This window comes from Cygnus olor, chromosome 3 (genome assembly GCF_009769625.2).
Source record: "Cygnus olor isolate bCygOlo1 chromosome 3, bCygOlo1.pri.v2, whole genome shotgun sequence".
Taxonomy (NCBI): Eukaryota; Metazoa; Chordata; class Aves; order Anseriformes; family Anatidae; genus Cygnus; species Cygnus olor.
In genome coordinates, this window is record NC_049171.1 from 58,248,627 (window position 1) to 58,273,479 (window position 24,853).

The following is a 24,853-nucleotide window of genomic DNA, read 5'->3' on the forward strand; positions in this document are numbered from 1 at the left end:
GTTTAGTTTTAGTGATGCATGAATGGTTTTGTAGATTTGAACAAAATACTGTATGTTGATTGGCATCCTGTGCCATCTCCATGCAGAGCTAATTAAGTGGAAACAGGAATGAGATAAATTTCTCAGGATATTTTTCAACCTACACTTTAATGTGAATTGACAGTGCCTGGTATCTTTCAGTGCAGATCCACTAACCTCTTCCAAGTCAGATAAACTCTGTATTTTGGAAAAATTTAGAATGTAGCTACTCATATTTTACCTAGCCTCTATGATTAACTGGATGATCTCAGGCCTTCTTATAGCTTTAGGATTTTTCATAAATGCTAATAATTAAAGGACAGGGAAAACCTGAAATGAAGTCTGTTCAGTTTGTGATTCATAGTCAAAATTAGCTCGGTGCTTAATGAAGAGACTGTCTGGGTTATAGCGTGGGAATTTTCTTCAAAATAAAGCTTCGTGTTATGATCACTGTGCAAAAGGAACAATTTTCTTTAAAAGCTCCCTAAGGACACTTATTTATGGCTTTATTATTTTAATATTTAAAAAAAATACAGTGAAAATACATTTGAAAAATTAAAAGAAAAAATATTAAACACGGAGTCTCAGTATTCAAATTCAGGAGTTCTAGGGAAACTTCACTTATTAAAATCCATAAAAATTGCTGCTATGGTTACAAAGCTGAAAACAGAAGTCTGGAAACATGATTCTTCAGAAATATAACCAAGGGATAATTAGTGTAACGGATCTGGCAGAGTAAAGAGGAGAAAAAGAGATAATTTAAATTAATTTAATGCAAAAAAGTTACTATACCACCACCAGAAATGAACAAAATATGTCAGGAATATTAATACACTTTATAAACACATTCCAAAAAGGCAACGGAGACACCAAGGAAATATCAGGCAGACTATAATTTCAAAATTAAATGGAAGAAATTAAAACATTTTTGTCAGTATTATTACTTAATGATAAATGAACTCGGGTAAAACCACAGAGCATTTAAGACCAGACTCTCATATGTTCACCCTAGTTTAACATCACTTTATGAGTGGTCTCATTCATCTGCGGATTCAAAACCTGTTATTTAAAACAGCAGTATTTTTGAGGGAAAATATGATCTTATAATTTATATAAGATTCTTCCCAACTTTATTCTAGCATTAACTGTGCCTTTCATGCTTCATACCAGTGTCCTGTTCCTCTGTGGGACATTTTGCAAGAATGAAATCTTACCTCCAGGCACTCCTGCAGTGTTGCTCTGGTTTAAATACAGTGAATAGATTTCTTTCTGAATGACATTTCAAAGGGTCTGACAACAAAATATGATTCTCATTTAAATTCCATCCACTGTTTCAGTCTTGCAATAGTCTTTGAAAATGTAGTTAATAATTTCTTGAAGGTAATACGCAGTTAGTTTGATTTTTCTAATTTCGAGACGCTTTTTTGCATGTCTAATTTTATGAAACCTTTCTCTTTTAAAATCTGTAGGACCTGAACCACTGTCACTCATTTTAACCCATTATTCTGTTTACCCTCTCACAGAAGGGTTACAATTCTGATGCTGTTGGAGATGCTGAAGTACCAATATGTCTAATTATTGTCCCTTGTGAAAAAGAGATACTTTATATTTTTCACAAGTATGTGACTTATTCATGGAGAAATGTCTTCTCCAGTATGTTTTCCTACTTCAGTATCTACTTGGATACATATCCAAAAACCGTGTGTTTAATTTCAATAACCTGTCACATATCTGAAGATCACTGTCATACTTTGTATCTTAAACTACTTTTCTACAAATTATTCCCCTCCTTCTGTCAAGCACAGTGATGTTGAATTTGTTTCCCAACAGGGCATACCTTTAAGTTAATAAATTAGCAGCTGTCTGTTCCAAAGAACTCCACACTTATATGAAGAAATGATGAAAAATGCCCCCTAAGATAGTTTTTTAAGCATTACCTAGCATTTTCTGTGCCAAACTTTGTTTATTTATTTATTTATTTATTTATTTTTACTAGTGTCCATTTAAATAACTGTAAAGCTTAGCTGGAGTCTTGCTTTTGAGAGTTTGAAAAATTACTGCTAATGCTGGTTACTTAAAAAAAAAATCTTTAATTTTTATTCAAAAACAGGTGAAGAACAGAAACTTATCTGCAAAAGATGACATCAGTCTGTAACAGTCTGTAATGTACTGAATATGATACAACTATTTGTATTTACTTTTAGGACTATACCCAAAAAATAAAATCTATGTTTATTTCATAATAATTTGTGTTGTCTCCTCATATTGATGATAGGGTGATATCGTTTGTTTTCCTCAGATGTTACGTTAACAGTGGTTATCTTTAAGAAAATCCATGAGAGCTATGGTTTGACCATTCTAATTGCAGCAGTAAGATGACCTGATCAGTCATGCCTCTGTCCACACAGTGTTCAAATCATTCGTCCTAGGCAACCCCTTTAAGATGAAAATTTGAGTAGTAGTTTAATCTAGGAATCAAAGCTATGACTAAACTTGACTCTTGAGTCCATCAGTGGGTCACTGTGTGAATTTGAGTAAATCATTCCATCTATGATGATCATTTTTTCTTTCTATGATTATCATTTTTATTTCTTTGATTATCATTTTTTCTTTTTTTCTGTATTTTTTTCTTTTTTTTTTCCTGTAAACCTCTTATATCAAAACCTTTGATATAGAACAGTAAAATGTACTAAAGCATTTAGATACTGCAGAAGTAGGCAACCTAAAGAAACCAAAAAGATTATCATTGAACCCTACAACCAGATTTACTGGACTTCCTTATTTACACTATTAAATTTCTTAATGATAAATGGCTTGCTTATTATTGTTGTTATAGAAAAGGGAGATAACCTGGACAGCATGCAGAACAGACTGAAAGATTCTGATGAGAAGAATTCCATTCTCCTGAAAGCTTTGAATGAAACCTTTGGAAAACTGTCAGCCATTCCTAATGGTAAGCTGGAAAAGTAATGCAACACTTAACGTGTCCTGCTCTGTTGTTAGGTGTATAAACACCTATCATCTGTCTGATTGATCTTTTTCTGGTCTACATTGTGTCCGCTTTGATCACTGGCTGCTGTAATAAGACAAAAATAAGCTATGTTAGAGAGAACTGGTCTGAAAACAGATACCTTGTATGAGTTTGTATTTTGGCACAGTAAACAGTACGAAGTTTCTGCAATTTGCAAAAGATTTGTTTCAGAACGAATTATAATTCAGAAGTTACAATACATTCTGAGACAAATAGTCTTTTCTTTAAACCTGAAAAGTCTGTTTATGAAACTTGTGAATAAAGAACCATCATGCTTCTTATAGCAACCTAAGAGAAATAAAGACCTACTGACAATAGAAAAAGCAGGATGAAATTTGCTCTTTTTGTCTTACCTCTCTGCCACAGTCATTGATTTATGCTGCAGTATCCTTTCCGGTCAATTTGGCATTGTGTATCTTAGAACTGGAACAGGCTTTCCTCAATAAAACCAAAAGTACTAATCATACTTATAATTCAGTATAAGTCCCCCTGCCCTGCCCTCCAATCTTTAATATTGATTAAAATCCCAAAGTGCTGGGATATTAGCTACTTAGTGTTGTGATTGCGAGAGACAGTGAGCTACAACATAGTTTCATTACAATAGACAGTGATAAACAGAATGTTTGTTTTTAGAAAAAAGAAATGTTTTATCAAAGTAATTTGCTATGACTTTTCTCTCTAAGGAGCACTGCATTGCAATAAACTGAAGAAAAGTCTCTGAAGAAAATCTTTATTCTCTCTCATATGTGAAGGTCTGGAAAGTCCAGACTACAAGTAAAAACTTGTCTTGAGAAATAATTTACTATTCATCTTGCACACTTTTGTGACTTCAAGATTCCAGACAACTGGAAAGTTTATTTTTAGATGTAGCGATCCTTGAAATCAGGCATTCACAAGAATTTGCTTTAATATGTCATACTCATCTTATGCCACTTCCTGGGTTTTGACCACATGTGTTGACCTGTCTGTTTTTCTTCTTGTGCACAGACAGATGTCTCAGTCAAACAAAATGGACCTTGGAGACCAGTGGGCCTTAGGAGACAGAATAGTAAATATGAAACATGTAAAAGATACATGAAATATGCAACCATTAGCAATGTAATAAACTCTTGTCAGATTAGAGTTACAAGGTGCTTGCTCTTGGGACAAGGACACTCTCATACACAAGTAGATGTGTCTTAAGAATGAAATTCAGAGCAAATAAAAGACATGGATACAGAAGTGCAGTAAATTAGTCATCCAATGGCAAAATAACCAATGAGGACAGGAGAGAAAATGACCCTGTCATATATCTCATTCTTCAAGGATTCACAAAAGTAGAGAGCAATTTAAACTAATAATTCTTGTCCATACTATAGTAATACTCAAATAAAATAGCCAAATAAAAACAGAAAGATTCAAAATGGAATGGAGGGATAGATTACCTTAGGACAAGGACCTACATATGGAGGGATAGGCATACTTTTAAAGTGTGGTTGAAAATAAATATAATTTGTATGACCAATAGAGGGAAGTAACACAGTAAGTCCAACTTTCTTTCTGCCAGAAAGGTGCATGACCTGTAATAATGGCCTCAGAAGGAGATACTTAGATATGATGAAAATAGAAAGTGTAAAAAGGCAATCAGAGCAATCTGTTCTTTCACTTGTCAGTACTGATGATGATAATGGCTTATTAAAGGTTCAGATATATTTTCAAGGTGCTGCTGTGTTCTGGGGGCTTTTCAAAGCTAAAACTTCAGAAATAAGAGTGGAGTTGTTTGGAGCACAGGTATAATATACCCTTGCTCAAGAAAGTAAAAACGGTCATGTAATTCTCCAGGGTTCAGGATAAACCTACCAATTCTCTACAGCCTGAAGAAGCATTGTATTCTCCCTAGGCCACAGGCTTGATTGTGTCACATAGTTCACAGAAGGTGAAGGACCTACCTGAAAAAATGGTTGGAAATCTATACTGTTAATCCCCTGAAATGGCGATAATATCTGTGTTTCCCATGTCTTCCTACAATTGTTGAATCAGGAATATGCAATCTTCTTCAAGCAAATCTTGGGATAAACTATCCCTTATCAACTGTCTCTTAGCCAGAATAGGATAGTAAATACATCCTCCTGTGTTTTCCCCACTACTGCAGTGCAATCTGTTAACCCCACTGACCACAAAAGGAAGCCCCAGTCAGTATGACAAGTGGCACTATTGCTATGTGATCATTTCAGAGGTGTCCAAATTTCTGAGCTGCACTCAAAAATTCTCATATGACTGAGGGACACAAGGACATGTTGGAGAACACAACGGGAAAGCAATTCCAAGAACAGTTTCATGGTTTTGTGGGAAGCAGGTAGAAAAACATGTTCCTACAGGTCCTACAACTCCACTGTGGAGTTTTTTCTCTTCTTCAGAAGCATTTGTTGTCTTGAAAAACAGGGCATCTACAATCTACATGTGCAATTAATAATGTCTTACTACATGTGAAGTAGGATCTCCTAAAGAGTAAAGAACTACACAACACAAGTTAAGATTGTAGAATTTTGGCCCAAGTTATTCTTGAGACATATAAAGAAAACTTCTGTACTCTGGACAGTCATTTCATTATCCTTTTCTACCTACAGATACAGCTATAAAGGTACAGGCAGCTAAAGACAAAGCAAGACAAGCCAACGATACGGCAAATGATGTCCTGGCCCAGATTAAAGACCTCAACCAGAATCTGCTTGGCTTGAGAAACAATTACAGTAAACTTGCAGATGACGTGGCAAAAACAAATGCTGTTGTGAAGGATCCTATCAAGAATAGTAAGATCTTTTTGGTTTGGTTTGGTTTGGTTTGGTTTGGTTTGGTTTGTTGGCAGATTTTTTTTCAATTTGTGTCATGCCAAAATGAAACAGAGACACTCAATAACTTCACTCCCATAGTGTTACTACAATATATTGGGATAAAAGGAAGCTCTATAGTTTCTATATTCTGGGTTTAACATTTAAGAATAACTTTTAAATCTTAGAGACTGCTGCTGGTAGTTGCAGAAAAAAGCTAGCATCAGCAGGATGAACATGTAGTGGATAGATTTGTTCCACAGACTGCTCTTTAAACTATTTAGGTAGGTGAATAATTAAAGAATCTGCCTTTGACTGACAATTTACCACTTGATTCATGTAAAATTCCCTGCACTAACCCAGCCTTCAGTCAATCAGATAACCACTTCTGGGAGAAATGCATGACTTCTGTCATATAAGTTACTATTTTGGTAGAGCACTGAAGACGCTTAAGAAAGATAAAAAAGAGATTATAAGTATGGTTTTTTTTTAGGGCTCTTTTTTTGTTGTTAGTGAAGCCTGTTATCAGAAGTGACAATTGCTTTAGCGTTTTCACTTTGGATATGATGGATAACGTTGAATTCTAAATTACAATGTATTTTATGGTAGATTATTAGAACATATCATGTAGGAGTGTACCGAGCCGACAACAAAACCTGAATACCTTTACAAAATTGCTGAAGGACTAACTTCTCAGCTACTCTCCGCTCTCCAGGTTTTGGTCAGCTTGGCAAAGCTAGGCACTTAAAAACATCTGGTTTAGGAGGATTGTCAGTGTCATTCTATAGTCATATATCTTCTTGAAGTTCTAGCTGTGCCAGTGAAAGTTAATCCCAATGGTTGTTTGTCACTGTCTTCCTATTGGAGATTCCTGATCCCTCATCAACTGAAATATGTGTGAACTCCATCAGGCAGAGAGATCCCTAGTAGTTTACACAATAAGAAAAATAGTTATCGATTGAAATAGTGTGGTTATATTATGGCAGGTTAGAAATCAATCTACAAGGTAATGACATCTGGCTTGGTAGTGATAAACAACTGGGAAGTGGCCTAAAAGCACCAATTTCTTGGCACTTGGATCTAGAATCCTGTCCCTTAATTTACATTTGTGTTTAGATCTTCAGAACATCTTCTTATGTTGTATTCTGTTTTTTCTCTGTTCTTTGTCCCCTTGTCTTGCCTACAGGAATCAGTACGTATGTTCTCTTTCTTGCGTTTTTTTATTGTGCTTTTTCCAGTAGATGATGTTTCACTGCTTGCCACCAAACCTTCTGCATGGTGCTCCACATTTCTCATTCATCAAAATAATCAAGTAGTTATTTTTTGAAGGCTCTGAGATAAAGTGGCTTGGTAATTAGTCTCACTTATGAAACCTTAAGAAACATCTTGAAGGTTTGGTATCAGCATCTGGGTTAGTATTCAGAAACTAGATACACAGACTGTCATGCTTTATCTAAGCAATATCCAACTTTTTTATAATTATAATTATTTTCCTTCAACCTACATTCTTTTGGTAAAATCTGATTTGTGCCTTTCACAGTCATCCACACAATCCCATACCCTCATGCTAAACAAGTGCTGCAATCCTTACATCTTCAGAAGAACTGTCAGAGAGAGGACATGGTTCACTAGTTGTATGTTGAAAGGCAAAAAAGTCATTTGAAGCTTAAAGAAAAAGAGAGAAAAAAAAATCTCCTTGTAAAACCATTAAGTTCACTTGAAGAAAAATATATATATATATTTGCAGTTTAGTGCCACATTTTTTATCTGCTTTCAATACGCATACAGAATTTTAAGCTTCTGATCAGAATTAAAACATCTTGTAGTTGTTGCCATTGTAGTTAATTTATGAATTAACTTCAAGTTAATTCAAGAATTAACTATAGTCCTCTAGCCCTTTTGCAGAAGTTACTAATGGAAACTAACAAGTTTTCATTAATCTAGCATATTTCTTCAAAGCTACAGTTAGAAAAAGTAAGTAAATACTTAGTGCATAACTGTATTATGCTATAGCAAATATTGTCCATTAGTGTCATCCTGACCTGAGGCATAGTTACTGCTTCAAAATCCTGCTTTAACATCTGTATTTGCTACTATTGCTAATTTATCTTAATTCTAAATATTCTTAAATGGTCTTATTTTGTTCAGGTGGCTTCCTAGTCAGTGTATATCTCATAGTAGCATGTAATATTGCCTGAGTATTTGTGCAGAATTTTCTTGATTTTTTTTTTTATTGCAATTTATAATTATTGTCTGGCATCACTTTAAAATTCTGCCTTGTTCTTTCTTATGAAGTTGCTGATGCAGATTCCAGCATAAAAAACCTAGAAAAAGAAGCAGATCGCTTACTAGATAAACTCAAGCCAATCAAAGAACTTCAGGATAACTTAGGGAAAAACATTTCTCAGATAAAAGAGCTGATAAACCAAGCTCGGAAGCAAGCTAATTCGGTAAGCCCTTTTTCTCCATGAGATTACCTTTTGAGTTTTGTTATTTGTTTATTTTTGATTTTTCTCTTTCTTTTCCATGAGCTGAATCCTTTCTAATTCTAAAAATGTGTAGAAAAAGCAAGGAATGGAATATAATTTCTCAGATAAGCAGAGAATATTCCAATAATTTTCACTCTGTGTCTTGTTTCTTCATTTAAAATGCACCCTAGTTAAACAGATGACATCTGTAGGAATGATTATGGAAAAGTTATTATTTAAGAAGTACTGTGGGTGATAGTACAGCAGGAGAATCACCCATCATTGTTTGTTGTGAAAACAAAAATATTTGTTGTTTTGCCTCGAAACTGATATTAAGCCCCTATTTTCATTTCATAGAACTTATATTACCTGAGAATGTGGAGTTCTGTTAAATCAAACTTGGGTTAAGAGTGTTTTTCTAGTTTGGCTATCGAGTGTGGTATCCATCTCCCTGATTCAGTAATACTCCAAACTTGACGATCAACTGGTTAATAGCAAGTTATTCAGCTTGTGACACAATGTAACAAGGGGAAAAAAAGAGTTCTTGAAGATGGTACATAAGGAAACTTCCTGAAAAAGAAGTTAGAAAACAAAACCCTACAGGAGCCCAGGAAGGAAGTGTATAGCATATACTCAATGAGATTTGCTCACAATATAAAGATAGGTTACAGTGATGAAGTTGTTTTCTTCTTATGTTTGTCTTCTGTCTGAAGGTTTCAAAATAATTACTTGCTCAGCATTTCTGAGTTAAAAAAGTAACATGTTTGGACATAGAATGGATCTCCGTTTTGACAAAGTTTGCCGTAAGCAAAAGTCACCTTTTTACCAAGTCTACCATTATTTACATCTACTCTAATACATAAACATGTCTAGCTGGAATTGAAATACCATTGGACTGTCATTATGTCTATGTTGGCAATATGAAAGCATGTGAATACACTGTTTTTATCTGTGCTCAGAGCCTGAGGAAAGTAGCACGTATGTCCAAATGTGTATGTCACCTGAGCTGTGGAAATTAAACCTAGTAAAGAATACCAACTTCATCAGGGGCTATGATGTAACAGCAATAGACATAACTGTTGGTTTAAAAAAACCTGTAGGAGTATTAAATTAGCATAATCAAAGATATTGCAAGGAAAAAATAGATCTTCCTGCCTACCCCAAAACAGTGTGCAATTCCTTCAGGAGCACTGCATATTTTCCTGGCATTGTATTCTAGTTATAGACTATCTCCACTGTCAGAATTGCTCTGCTGCTTGTGTTAGACCAGTGAGTCTTCTAGCTATTTTAATCCATACAGTTCGTCCTTTCACACCTGAATGCCAGAAAGAGCTTTTATTGCCTTTTAATCAAAATATAAGAAACAATCCCAAAAAGAAAATTCCATTTCTACCTCCTATATATATCCGAGCAACTCCCTGCTACATACAACATAGAAATGGTAAAGAAGAAAAAAAAAAAAATATATATATATATATAGTTATTTAGAAGCCTCTTAAGTTACTTCTGGAATAATAAGCAGTTAACTGAATTATTTCTGCTCTGCTTTTTTTGAAGATCAAAGTGTCTGTGTCTTCTGGAGGCAATTGTATTCGCACATACAGACCAGAAATAAAGAAGGGAACATACAACACTGTCATTGTCAACGTGAAGACTGTAGTTGCTGACAATCTGCTTTTTTACCTTGGAAGTGCCAAGTTTGTAAGTGTGTCTCCTGCTTTTCATGTCAGCGTTGCTCAATCAAGTCAGATTACTGACAAACACAGAAGACGAAAAAGGCTTATTTTTTCCTCCTCAAAGCTTCAAAGCAATAGTTGAGGGCCTATGATAAATCAGACATTTACTGTGTTTAGTATTAACATAAGGACTTCTAAAATACAATCAGCAAATATTTTTTATATTTGTAATTAGATATGAAATCTGAGAATTCTGCATGAACTGCATTAGAACTTTAAAATTCACAGTGCAACCAGAGTAAACTTTGGGTTGGTTGTAGGTTTTCCCTTGGGAAAGAAGTAGCTAATCATCTTGCATCTGTCAAAGCTCAAATTTATTGTAATTTTCAGTCACGTCTACAACTGCAAGCATAAAGATGATGAATGATTCCGTTTCCCATGAGCACTCTAGAATAATCAACAATAATTCTGTAAATGGGAAAAATATTCTATTTCTAACATTTTGAACTGTACATTTTACTTGCCTAATACAAAATGAAGAGGCTAGATGGTATCATATATTAGCCTAGAATCCTGACATGTTTCTGCCATCCAATGGATGTTTTACAAATAATGTTTGTCTCAGTTAAATCCTTCTCTTAGTGTCTACAATATTAACATTTCTGTATGTTTAGCAGCAATTTTCTGCATATCACTAACAGAAGTCATTTGCCGTCTTTGACTTATTTGAACCAAGGAAAGCAGGGAAAAAACAATCCCATTCTTAGTCCCTGTGAGAGTTATTTTTCGTACTTTATTATATACGGGTTTCTGATGCTCCATTCTGATGCCATCTGAAATGGGAAGAGTTCTGGAGAGCTTCCCTTAATCAGAGTATGAGATTGCTTCTATTTTCATATTTTCCATGTAGACTGACTTCTTGGCCATAGAGATGCGCAAAGGCAAGGTGAGCTTCCTGTGGGATGTGGGATCTGGTGTTGGACGGGTAGAGTATCCAGATCTGACCATTGATGATGGGTTTTGGTACCGGATTGAAGCCTCTAGGCAAGTATATATTTCACTTCCAAGGTTTGGTTCCTAAAGAAAAAATGGCTAAATTAAGCAAGTTCTGTTTCCAATCTACTCTCCTTGGGTTCACATGTCTCAGGTTTATGGAAGTATTTACTATGTCTGAAACATCTAATTTTAAAAAAAGATGTCATAAATACGAGAAATGCTAGGCTGGTTTAGTGAAAACTTTTGAACCTACACCCAATAGTACCAAAAGTGAATACACTACAATTGCTATTGAAATATGAATTGTTCTGTATCAAGAATTTATTTTCATCATGTATTTCCCCTCTAATATCAACAATCTATGACTGCTTCTATTCCCTTCTTTTTACCTATCACTCTATCAATTCTCTTCTTCAGTTAGCATCCTTTAAAAATCAGTACAGGTACTGTACTCAACTCAAACAAACTCAAACTGTACAAAACTCAAACAGATAACTACTATTCATTCCACCTTCAATTTCAAAGAGCAGCACAATTTCTGAATGTCAGGTCTTGATATAATACTGCAAATGAGTGGTCTGTCATACATCAGCGTCTTGATCCTTACTCAAAATGCCATTTCCATAGGTAGAATGTCTCTTCAAACTGGAGGTATTTTAAAAGATACAGCTTATGAAAAAATCAGGGATAAAATATTCTGGAAACTATACTTTGTACTTCAGTGAGATCAGTTGTTGAATGCTTTTGAGCTTTAGAAATATGAAATCGTAGAATGGTTTGGGTTGGTAGGGACCTTAAAGACCATCAAGTTCCAACCCCCTGCCCCCACCAGACCAGGTTGCCCAAAACCCCATCCATCCTGGCCTTGAACACTTCCAGGGATGTGACACCCACAGCTTCTCTGGGCAACCTGTTCCGGGGCTTCACCACCCTCTGAGTGATGAATTTCTTTCTTATATCTAATCTAAACCTACTCTCTTTTAGTTTAAAGCCATTATGCATTGTCCTATCGCTACACTCCCTGACAAAGAGTCCCTCCCCAGCTTTCATGTAGGCCCCCTTTAGGTACTGGAAGGCCACTATAAGGTCTTCCAAGTCTTCTCTTCTCCGGGCTGATTTTGAACTCCAAATCCCTCAACCTGTCTTCATAGGAGCGGTGCTCTAGACCTTTGATCATCTTCATGATGATCAAATATAGATACATTCATATTCAAATTTCACATTACTTACTTGAATCCTGTATTTTCCATTTATATAGATCAGATATTACATAAGGTATAGTATTTACAGTATAAGGATTAGATAACTATATTCTTTATCCTCTACTTCTGAACAGATCTTAATAATTCAGGTGACATCATCTATATTGCAATCTGATGTGAAGCTAATTCTTGTTGCATCCATACATGTTAATTTCATGTCGTATTAAACATAGAAGTGGTAGTGCAGTCAGACAATGAGAGAAAGAAAGAAAATCACTCTAATTCCAGTTACATCCATAGCTCTGAGAGGAGGAAATGGCATCCAATTTAAATAATTTAGTGAAATCATAGAAATCAGACATTCAGAGCAGATAAATAAATAAAATTATGGTACTTGCTCTTGAAGCTGGCTTAGTAAAGCCTTACTGCTAGGAAAACGCAAACTGTGGTACAATAGCAATTGTTGCAATCTTTGGCATTTCATATTATGCGTACTGAAGAAGGTTCATGACACAGTAATGCCAAACTTCCATTTACAAGAAGGCTGCTTCAGCAGAATATGGAGCCAGGTCATGATATGAAAATTCACACATCCAACAAATGCACATTGCCTATTAAACTGCTTATTCTGGATGTATATGGTGTGCATGCCATTACTTTTAAACAAACTGCTGGATCAGCAATTTGGAACAATTACAGCTGCACAAATCTGAAGTACAGAGCTTCATTCAGCAGAATTACATTGCAGAGTCGTTAGTTGGATTCGTGGGATCAAGACAAAAGAACTCAGGACTGATTTTACATTCTTAAGGCAGACTTCATAAATAACGTACCTTACTGAAGATTTTCCAACTTTGAATGTTTTAGTCCATTTGATAACTCTCCTTGGACTCCCTTCATAAGCTGTAGGATTGTTTTACTTATCTCATTCACTCACCTTTTTTCTCTAAATTTCTGCTCAGTTGCAGCTACAGATTTTTTTTCAGCAACCTGTAAGCTGCCAGAACAGCCAGAGCAGGGCATCCACTTAGCAGGGGGACACAAAATGAAATTTTGGCCTTGCTGAATTTTGCGTTGGATTTCAGTGGCAACATGCATTGACACATGTTAATAATGATATTGTAGGTTTAAAGGTTTTTACAGCAGTTTTTAACCAAGGATCCCAAAAGGCCATGTGAAGATGTGGTAGCACAGAGGTCATGAAATTCTCAAAATCATTCAGTATATTGAGTAAAGTCTAAATATGAAACAGCTGACTGTTGAATAATGATCAGGGATATTCAGTTCTTTTAACTTCTGGGCCAAAATTTCCCATCTGTTAAGACCAATTTAATAATTACTGCATCTGTTTTTCTCGGAGGCTTTTAATTTTTCTCACCTTTTTATTTAAAGTATACTAATACTTTGCTTGTTATTGCATATGCAGAGGTTATCATGGAAATCCTTTAAATTTTATTTGTATGGAATTAAAGTAAAATTTATTTATTCCATTAGTGTAGCATATGGTTATGGAATAAGCAATTCCCTATACTTTGGTACAGGAACTTAACTATCACAGAGTTACTTCCCTGTTACAGAGGCAAATCTTACCAAGAATTACTATCAATCGAAGTGTCAATTAATGAAGGAAAATATGGCATAAACAGTTTGCAACAAAAAGATTTGAGACAAGCTTGCAACATGCAAACTGTCAGTTTTGTGGAACCATCAAAAAAATGCTAGAGTATTTTTGAGGCGCTCTAGATCAGTGAAACAATGTCACTTGACTTCAGCAGGCTTCAATTAGGAGCAGAATCTGATTAGCTGTGATTTTAATCAAGTGCACTATAAGTATTATCATTGTTAATGACAGAGTTTAAGCAGCACCCTTCCTTTAAGGATGAAAGACAGTTGAATCAGAAGTTCATAGTAAACACATCCAGCCCAACTCAGCAAGAATTCAGTCGTAAACTACTGTAGTAAATCTAAGTCATACTTTCTAGTAAAGGTTTTCTTTGCTCTCAAGGGATCAAGGAGCGGAGATTTCTTCATGGTATTCTGTAATCTAATGTTGATGACTTGCAAAAGTCATCTCATTTGCATCATGCATCTCGTAATGAGCATATCCTGCATGCATGCTAATGTAAAAATTTTTCAGATGATCAGCCACTCAGCACTGGTACATCTTTAATCCACCAGTTTTGCAAGAACTGACTCTCACTAGAACAGTATTTTCTAACCTGATAACTTGTTGTGCATTGGACACCAATGTCGTTTTGCTGTGAAGGTAGCCAAGTTCTTTCTTCAAGCTCAGTTGTCCTCCCTAAATAATAGAGAATTATTTATGGAAGAGACTCTGTCATTAGTCTTTCAATCTGTTTGAAGATTAAAGACACCCATGCTATTTGTGACATATTAGGCACCCTAAAAAGTGTCAATTTGCTCAGTGACTTCTGTGTTATTGCACTTGGATGCTTTTAAACTAGTTTCACTGAATCGTAATTTCAGCACAATAGAGATTGAAAGTGCTAATGACTTTCTTTCAGAGAACATCAAACATAAGCAGTTCAGTAAAAGTCTCTAGTAACTGTTAGTCTTTCAACAATTACTACATTGAGAACTATATTTTGAAGTCCTTTAGAGGGCTTCACATCAGTAAACCTTCTGGAAAAAATAAAATCAAAATTCAGAATTTCTGTTGCATAAAAAGCTATCTACTTAGCATTCAGTTGATTTAGGAATAAAAGGTAAAATATTGTCATTGAAAGGAGTTTGCAACAACAACAAATCATTTAGAAGAATGTGGATTGCTTTAGCCCACTACTTTAAAATGACTGGGAGTAACTCTGTGTTCACATACCCCAGATGTCATTTAGGAGATTCCCTGAGAATCCCATCTATGTTGTTTCCAGGGTTGCCAGATCAAGCTAGAAGTGATTGAAAAGCTCCTGTATTTCTCTGCAAATGTGTGGTTTTCACATTGAAAGCCTTGATATCCCTGTCTCCAGGGCAGACAAGATGGCATAGATTCAAAAAGATATTTCCCATTGAATGGAAGTCCTCAGAATAATTTGCAACCCTGCTTCACAATTGAGGAGAAATTTATCATGACTGACACATGACTGTCAGACTGTCACAACTAAACTAAAACCTTTTATTTTCTTTTTTTTTTTTCTTTGAATTACTTATTTCCAGTGATGTGATATTTCATAAGACAACTCTCAATTTCTTCTGGTTTTTGGGTGATAGGTTCTGATCCAAAGGAATTTCTGAAGAAGTTGTTTGTTTGTTTGTTTGACATAAAATATATAGTTTTCCATTTTACCATTCTTTCGAGCTCTGATCCAGCATACTTTCTAAGTGCAAAGATTATGTGAGTACAGGATAACAATGTCATCTTTTAGCTTATTCACTAGCCTAAGTTATGCATTCTTCCATTAATTGTGATTTCTTCAAGTAAAGCTTCATTTAAGAGAAATGACAGTTTTTCATGGAAGTTATGCTTTTAACTTTTAGTTTACTTGTTGCTTCAATGCCCCAAGCCAATCTTTTTTTTTCTAATTAGACAAAAAAAGAATTTTGCGTCTTTACATGCAGCAAAGTTCAGGAGTTTAGAAATCTAAAGGGTTTTTTTGTTTGTTTGTTTGTTTGTTTGTTTTACTTTCTAGTTGTGACTTATTATCTTTATAGGGTAGGTGTGTAACTTTTTAATCTAGAAAAGCTACATATGTAATTTTTTGGTGAATTTTATCAGCTTTATTTAATCCGCTTTCTTTCTTTCTTTCCCTAGAAACAAAATATAGACAAAATCATAGATATAAAATCTGTTTTATGAGAAAAATCTGTTGTGTTTTTTGTTGTGTTTTGTTTGTTTGTTTGTTTTAGCTTGAGAACAGGTAGTGTTTAATTTTTAGCATATAAATAAGTAGCCAAAAAAATACAGCAGGTCATCTAAAAAAAGTATAGTCACTCTTCACAGGTATACACGCATTGTAAACTGATATGGAAAAAAAAATAAAGAAAATAAGCTTTATTTAAAAGTGTATTTCTGTATTAATTATCAAGGATATACGTTTTAAAAGTTCTCTGTAATGATGAATCTTTCAGTGCTGATTAGAGTTACGAGATTAGGCATCTGTGTTAGGAATTTCCAAATTAACTTGGCAATAATCATGTGAAATCTGATGTCCTATTAAAAATGAGATAAAGCAGCCATTTCCAAAGTTTCCATCCATATATCCACAGTACATGGTCTCCCTCTGCCTACCTCATCTCCCAGCCACTCCTCCACTACATTAATGAACATACTAGGTACTTCATCTGCACATGATAGGATTTGTCTCACACTCCTTGCTTATTTCTACAATCATATGATGGCCTGATAAGAAATTATGTGAGCTGGTTGTGTTCCAACTGTCTGAGAGGAACCAATAATTTGTGGCGTGTCCATAAATGCCTAATAGTTTACTTCAGAATAAAAGCTACTATCCATACCTATAAGATAGTAAAATATTATGGAAGTTAACTGCAAGGGATTCAAAATTATTCAAAGTCTTTCAAAGTTTTCTTTCAAATACCTTTCAATGTACCTGAATCATCTCTCTCCACGTTCTGTTCCTTCTGTTGTAAAACTCCAGCAGTCAATTCTTTCCATGCCACTATAATAACATAACGACCTAAGGAGTAGAAAAAGAACTGCTGCAGATACTATTAGCAAATGGTAAATCCCTTTATTGTTATTGTTATCATCAATATTTGATGTGGTTTGTAGAGGACAATACCAACCACTGGGGTTTGTGCCTGTTTGATAAGCAAAGAGCTCCACGTAGAAAGTGCAAACTCTGTGCATCACAGTGAAGCAAACTGAAGTACTTTGTCACTTGATCATTCATTTTATTGCAAAAATAGCCTAATAAATCTTACAAAATTCAAAAATTTAATTTGGATCCTTGCCTACCTCATTTGTTATGTCAAGAAACAATTACTGAGTTCTAATTTCATCACAACATTGGAGAAAGAAAGAAAAAAAAAAAGTTTTTTGTTTTAATTAATGAAAGTTCCACTTCATCTGTATATTGAATTTTTTGCATAAGGGGGATAGAAGTAAAGAAAAAAAAAAAAAAGAAAAAAGAAAGCTGTTTTTAACAAGTTTTTTTACAAAGACAAAAGAGTCTGCTCACTTATATCAAAATTAAACATATAGAGACGTGTATTACTGATTTGTATTCAAAGATGCCATCCAAAAGAAACTGTTTGTTGTATTTGGTTTAACTATTGACTCCGTGTGTCTTATTTATTTTGTTCAAATGTCTAGGACTGGGAAAAATGGCACTATATCAGTGCGAGCTCTGGATGGTCCCAAAGCCAGCATTGTGCCAGCCACATTCAGTGCTGTCTCTCCACCTGGATATACCATTCTGGATGTAGATGCTAATGCTATGCTGTTTGTTGGAGGCTTAACTGGAAAAATAAAGGTAATGTATTGTATTAGTGTATTAAATGATTATTTATGTGGACACTTTCCATTATTTCTTACAGTAAAAATAGTAAGCTTTAGTGTGTTGGAGTCATTGTAGGAAGTGCTTTAGTAGCACATGTGCTCTTGAAAGATTATTAGGGTTTGCCTAGAGATGTAGGTGTGAAGACCTGAAGTTTCTCTGCCCATCCTGTAACTTCTGATCAGAAGCTGGGTGGCTGGCTGCAGTGGTCCATTATTTGTTTAGCCCAAACAACTAATTCCCACTGAGTAGCTGGATGCTTTGCCTTTGCATTGCTGCCCCAACAGGCTTTTGGTGTCATAGTGACAGGAAATCATTTCTGTTTCCTTACGTTCCTGGTCTCCTAACAATGCATATAACAATATATATTCCTTTGCATTCAGTATTTTTTTCATGTACCTTCAGTATTGCTTCCTCCTTTGCAGTCTACTTTTGGTAGTTTTGCTTTATTTTCTTCATTTTTGTTCCTGTTTTTCTGCTGTACAACCTTGCTTTTAAACTGCTACCTGCATCTGATCCCTGATCTGTTTTCTCTTCCTTTTGCCCATTTATTTTTCTGGTGACTGCTTGTACACTGCTTAACTTAATGGGAATGAATATAAGATTTATGCCAAATAAAATGAATGAAAATCTTTTGGTAAAAATGTTCTCCAATAAGTAGCAATTAACATATATGTTCCAGTGAAATTCTGAGTTTTTTTAATGTTGAACGTCTTAACATTACCAAAAAAATAATTTAACAGAAAAAAAAAAAAAAAAGATAACATTCAAACATTCCCAATCGGTGAACTTAAGGAACTTTTTTTGAACTAAGTTTTTACATGTCCTTGAATATTGAAGTAGCACAATATTTTATGGTTCAACTTTCTATATTTCAGAAATTTCAACTTTCTAGATTGTTCTGGTCTGGGAATATGTGTATAGATGTTCCCGTTCAAATGGGAAACAGAGAACTATTTGGCTGCACATACCACTTTTCAAGACAGAGGAAAAATAAGAGGATACAAGAGAAATAGAAAATGTAGATTCTACTTACTTGAAATCAGTGTCTTGTAGTCAGCTTTATCTTAAAAGATAGCCATACATTTTGGAACACAGTCATTTTCAAACTTGAACAAATTCATAGCTCATTATGTATTAAAAAGAGCAAACTTTCTGTCATCTTTTCCTATGTTCTCCTTGGAGCCTGGTTTGCTCTCTACCTTCCAGCTTTCTATCTACAACTAAAGGTGTTTGCTTTATTCTGTGAGCCATAAACAAGAACCCTTGAAACATATTTCTACAAATTACTGAATCATCAGTTGCTAAAAGCAGCTCTATACTGCAGAGATCAGCAACCCTTACAAATGAGAATGGCCTCACTGGCTCTCTGTTCTCTGTACCTCTGATCTGCTTTTTCAAAGGCAATGGAAATAAAGCAGGAAGAGGTGGTTGATCTCCCACACCTAATGATTCTTCTCAGCTTTCTTACATTCTTGGTTATAATTTTTTTATGTTCAATAAATGATAGTTTCTACTGCTGTTTTCACCAGTAACAAATTTAATTACATTGGCATTATGTACCATTTCTTACTTGCCATAATAACTCAGTGGAATAAACACTCCACTGAGCAGAATTGGGACTGTTCATTGCTTGCAGTGTTTTGTATAGCTGTAATGACCAAAGACTCAAATGCACACAAGTCCATAGAGTCTATGGGGATGTTTATGCCTACCCAGCTGTCAGAGTCTGACTGCTAGCTCAGGAAGATGGACTGGATCGATCAGGTAACAATCATAAATGCCAGAATTATGATTTTAAAAAATAATTTCATTGTTCCACATTTAGAAAAACACTTGAGACTTTGGTTAATAAATTATTTAAATTTCATTGAATCAGTTGAGACTGTAGAAAATAAGTGGTCGAGTGGTTTTTGGCCTGTTATCTTTGGGTGATCCACTGGAGGAGTCATGAAACTTCAAACTCAAATGCCAACCCAAACTCAAGTCTTATTTGAATGCTATTTTAGATTTCACTCATGAGTTAGCAGAGCACAAGTGGGGCAAGTACTGAAGCATAATAGCACCATTTATATATGCACAGGTCTAGAACATCAAAATTCCAGAGATTTGACATGAATTCTACTTTGAAAAAAAATCTTATGTTTCCTTTAAGAATTGAGAGAATCAGAGATGTTACAGTAACACAGCAACTGCTGTTCTGTTTCATGGCATAAAGTAGTCTTATGCCTAGTCCAAACTTCCGAAGCAAATCTGTCACATTAGGCTAATAAAAAAATGTATGTTTTACTTGAAGTCATCTCTACGTTTAAGTTTTATAAATATTTTATTGTTACATAAAGTGCTCTTAGTATTGCAGCCTCATGGTAGAAAAAGTGCGGCAAAGGTGTAAAGAGTGATCGTATCTATTATTTGAGTAACCAGGTCCCAAAGCTGACACCTACCACTCCAACAAAATATCAAACCCCCTAACAAAGGTCATCTTATTTAATTTAGGTTGGGTTTCAAAGTATTTAACATTATATATGATGACTATTATTTCAGTTTTATTATTTAATATTATTAGTATTTATTTGGAGTTTTATTTATTATTTAAATACTAACATTATTTGAATAGCACTCAGTCAACAAGAATTACTTAATGATGAAGCTTCATGAAGCTGTATTTAAGAAAAAGTTAGAAATATAAAAATAGCAAAGAATCTCTAGAGGGAAAAGGGTTCAAGGGCTCTTCATGAATCTTGTTAAACAAAAGGGCTCGGGATGTAGTAATGTAGTAGTAATGTCTGAACCCTTTACTGAATGCTTTTCTTTCTTGCTTTAGTTAGATACAGTGAGGCACAGGTGGATACTGAGCACACTTCAGCATGTAAGATGGTTCTAGGGTCAAGAGTGAGGTGCAGTACTGAACCAGAACAGAAACTATGGATGCTGCAGAAAATCAGATGCCAAATGAATAAAAAAATATATAATAACATTCTTTTTTTTTTTTTTTGAATGCTTGTCATCATATGGTAGATTTGTCAAGTTCACAAAATGAAGTGTTAAACTAAGAATCTTTTCTAAAACTGTGAAAGTTTTGGGCATTTGTCAAGGTCACTGATATTTTTTTAAATCTTTTCATATTATTGGGTTTTGGGCTGCATAATGAGATAGGCATTAGATTTGTCCTTAGAGTTTCAGCTACATCCCTTTTTGCAAGTTTTTTTGCAATGTATTCAGAAAGAATGCTCATTTTCAGTTTTTAAAAACATCTTTCATTTGACTTGAGTAGTTAGAAGACTATGATGCATGGATGTCATGATTTTCTCAGAAGTGACATTAAGTTCATACTTGTTACTAATTAAAACCTTCCCAATTACGCTGGGAAATATCAACAGCACATTAAGTCTTTTGCGTCATACTTCTGCTTGTATTTTCAAGTTGCGCTTCTCCATATTCTCTTGCAAGATCTTAATATTCATAATTGCCATGTGGAAAACAGCAGGTGCTCATCTATCTCAAATAGCTAAATATATAGATTTTCAATCAGTTCATATTGATGAAGTGAAATTTAAATGAAACCAGGTATTTTTAGAAAGATCTTTCTTAGGTGAGTACTCTGTGTACTGCCATGTAGTACCATACTACCATCAAACAAGCATTATCTCCCATGTGTGTGACCCAAGCTTGATGAGTTTTGATGTGTTAAAACTTTTAATCACTTTGCCATCTGCACTTTTTTCAGCATCCAAAATTCAGCAAGACCTTTACAGGTGTAGCCAGCTGAGTTCACATTCGGTCTTTTAGCTTGGATGGTCTGCTGAATTTCAAGGCTTTTGAGAAGTACGATAGGAACGTTTTGCTAATTGTACTGTGGGCAAGATTCCTCATAGCTCTTTACTTGATGTCTTAAACAAAAACACAGATAGACCTCAAAAAGATTCTACTGCGGGACTACTGCAAGCAGACAGCTCTCCAAATGGCCAGAAGATGGTGATGTAGAAGCCAGGGCAGCTTCTCATTCTCCAGGAATCATTCTGCATAAGCCTTCCCCTGGGTCTCAAATAAATGGACTTTTCCATTCTGACTGATACAAAATTTACCTCACATTTTAGCTGTTCAATTGTTCCATAGCATTAAATAGATTAAATATTACTCTTAATATTTAAAATAATAAGAAGCATCTTCTGGTATTTGTGACTTTCATACTAGTTATGCTTTTAGACACGGTAGGTTGTTTCATTGAGTTCTAAAGATGTTTGTGTTTTCTGTTACAGAAGTCAGATGCTGTAAGAGTCACCACTTTCACTGGCTGCATGGGTGAGACCTTTCTAGACAGCAAACCCATAGGACTGTGGAATTTCAGGGATATAGAGGGAGACTGCAAAGGGTGTGCTGTCAGGTAGGTAATGCACTGACTGCTTCTTATGCTCCTTTGTGAACCTGTCCGTGGGGATGCTACAGTCTGTTGTAAGCAGTAGGAAATTCTGCAGCAGCCATCAAGTTGCAATGGACAGCTATGAGCTGTACACTAAGCTGAGAGTTGTAGGAAATACAAAGTTAGATTGCAATTATATCAAGCAGTGAAGCAATGGATTTGAGTTGTAATGTGGTCAGTGTCTTAACAGAATTCAGATGGTGTAATAGTGCTGTGATGCAAAGACTCCACCTAACCAGTGGCCGGGATTAGTCAAAACATGAAAGAGTGTGAAATCTACAGTAGGACAGAGTCTGGAATATGGATAGGATTTTGCAGCAGTGGTGTGTGTGCCTGCACATCATGCAGCACAGGGCAGGGTCAGACGCCTCAGAGTGGCATTCACAGCCACCACTGTGAGTGAGTAGAGACACCAAAGGGGAAAGCTGTTTCTTTTCTCAAAAGAGAAACAGATATCCTGTCCTGTCAGTGGCCTGTGGTTCCAGGTAAGGTAGGTAAATGACCCATCTGGACAGGACCAGGAGTCACACATATATAGACTCAGAATTCTTTTCAGGAATTTTTGCAACAAAATAAGTTACTTCCTTTCCGGTGTGTCCTTGTCCTTGAAGAGTTGCGACCCATCTTCTTTCCCACTTTCCACTGAGCTAATCTCAAACATGTTCCTGTGCCATATCTCATCGTCAAAAGCCAACTGGTGAGGAACCCCATCCAGAGGCACCACCTGATACTATGGCATAGTTCTGGGACTTGTTGTGTAAAGAAGAGTGATTCTGCATCTCTCACATCCTGGTTCGTGGCTTTCACAGTAACCAATTGCATGGAAGCATCATTGTCCTCTTAGATACTCTTGTTTTTTAGTGAATTTGGCAGTGTCAGTATATCATATAGAGCTCATGCTGTGTTAAGTAAAATAGCTGTAGACTCAGTCAGAGAGGTTAAGAGTAGACTAGTTTTCAAACAAGCAGCCTAGTTTGAAAACCTGCTAAGTCTTAGTTCTTTAGAAATGATGGAAAATCCAGTTGTGAACAGAAACAAATTTGGGAATAACAAATGTAGGCCCTTGATGCTTAGGTCAAAACTTAAAGATCATGATGATGGATATATGCATTTCAGTTCTAAGCAAGTCATAGTGGAGGTACCTGAACTTTATGTGGATCTCTGCCTAAACTTAATTTTCTCATTCATTAGTGATAATGTAGATCTACTAGCTTGGAGCTGGGTGAGTGGGAGAAAGATTGATAAAAAGAATACTAGACTTAAAATTCATGAAAAACTGTATTAAAAGCTCCCTTTTACCTTAACCCAATGTTCCAGTATCAGAAAGAGTCCAGTTCTCCAGCAGAATCTATTTGCAAAAACTTACTATTAAATGTAGCTATGTAGGGCAAGAGAGCTACATTCAACATCATTGTATGTGTGTTAAGTTAAATGAAAAACATGCCCGTAGCCAGTATTCCACATGTATATCCCTTGTTCAACTATAATTATGTTTCTGATTAACTGATAGATTACTGTCTTGCAGCTGTCTGATCTGTGTGACAGAGATGAACAAGAGTCCATCATAAAAAAATATATTAATCTCAGAGTCTCATCTTTTCTGCTCTTTCATGACAAGAATGCCAAAAGCCTGTGGAGGGACTGATGCTTCTCCTCTTGCGGTGTTTGTAGCTTGTGGGTAAACAAAGAATCACAATTTCCAGGGTTTTCACTCTGGGGTCCTCCAGAAGTTGTAGAGACACTAGCAGTAACAAAACCAGGACTTATTACATAAATGCTATTTTATACTGAAGATTGCAAAATGACTTGTTATAGACCACAAGATATGTACAACAGGCCCAAAAGTGCTTTCTTGTTGGACAGTTAGTAAGCTGAGCTGACCTTACAACCCCACTTGTCAGAATGTGGGTTTGATATAGAATCAAACCAAGTTCAGGAAGACTCCCGAAAGACATCTCCTTGCCCCTTGCTCCTTCCCACTTCCCTTTCCCCCTCTCCCCCACACTTCTTTTTTTCTCTTTAACCTCACATGGCAAAAGAAACTTGTTGAAATTGCCCCTTTTCAGCCCACAGGTGGCAGATGGTGAAGGGACAGTCCAGTTCGATGGCGACAGCTATGCAGTGGTGAGCCGCCCGATTCGCTGGAACCCTAATATTTCCACAGTCATGTTCAAATTCAGGACCTTCTCGTCCAATGCCTTGCTGATGTATCTTGCTACTGAGGACTTGGTAAGAACAAACAATTAACCTCCACACTCCTTACAGATTTCATGCCATCTTTACAATGGCTTAGAAATTAGAAGACATAGAAATTGAATCTAGCACTGTCCTGGTATGATGCTGTTTGATATCCAAGTGAAGACAGACAATGTTACAGTGTACAAGCTGGCTGCCTAGGGTTAACAGACTTGTGAGCACATCCAGTTGTTAGATCCCAGCTTTTCTGAAATTATTAATGATTAATACATTTATCCCAAATGTTTACCTGTACAGACACTGCCAGTTATGGTTATACTTTTATAGTTTAAAATATCGTAAGAGGAAGCAGGGAGAAGGAGAATATGGAAAGAGACAACTCTTAGATGGAAGTCCTACTAATCTATGGAAAAAGTTTGTTTATAATGTGAGTGGTATTAAAGGGGAACTGAATGGTGCAACAGTATGTGATGGTGATGACATTTTTTATGAGATTTACAAATTGTGCCTTTTACTGCTAAAAGAGAGACTAGAAACATTAGTTATAAAGGTACTCAGGATT

The 24,853-nt window shown here is 35.5% G+C and overlaps 1 protein-coding gene across 1 annotated transcript in view; it reads left to right on the top strand.

The window, feature by feature from the left end:
- The window catches only part of LAMA2 (laminin subunit alpha 2), a 381,555-nt gene that overhangs the window by 322,815 nt on the left and 33,887 nt on the right, over positions 1-24,853 (top strand). Inside the window, 9 exon segments of the mRNA XM_040551823.1 lie at positions 2,855-2,971; positions 5,656-5,838; positions 7,043-7,048; positions 8,152-8,306; positions 9,882-10,025; positions 10,911-11,044; positions 17,492-17,651; positions 21,935-22,059; positions 24,162-24,324. Of these exon segments, the coding sequence (XP_040407757.1) occupies positions 2,855-2,971; positions 5,656-5,838; positions 7,043-7,048; positions 8,152-8,306; positions 9,882-10,025; positions 10,911-11,044; positions 17,492-17,651; positions 21,935-22,059; positions 24,162-24,324 (1,187 nt within the window).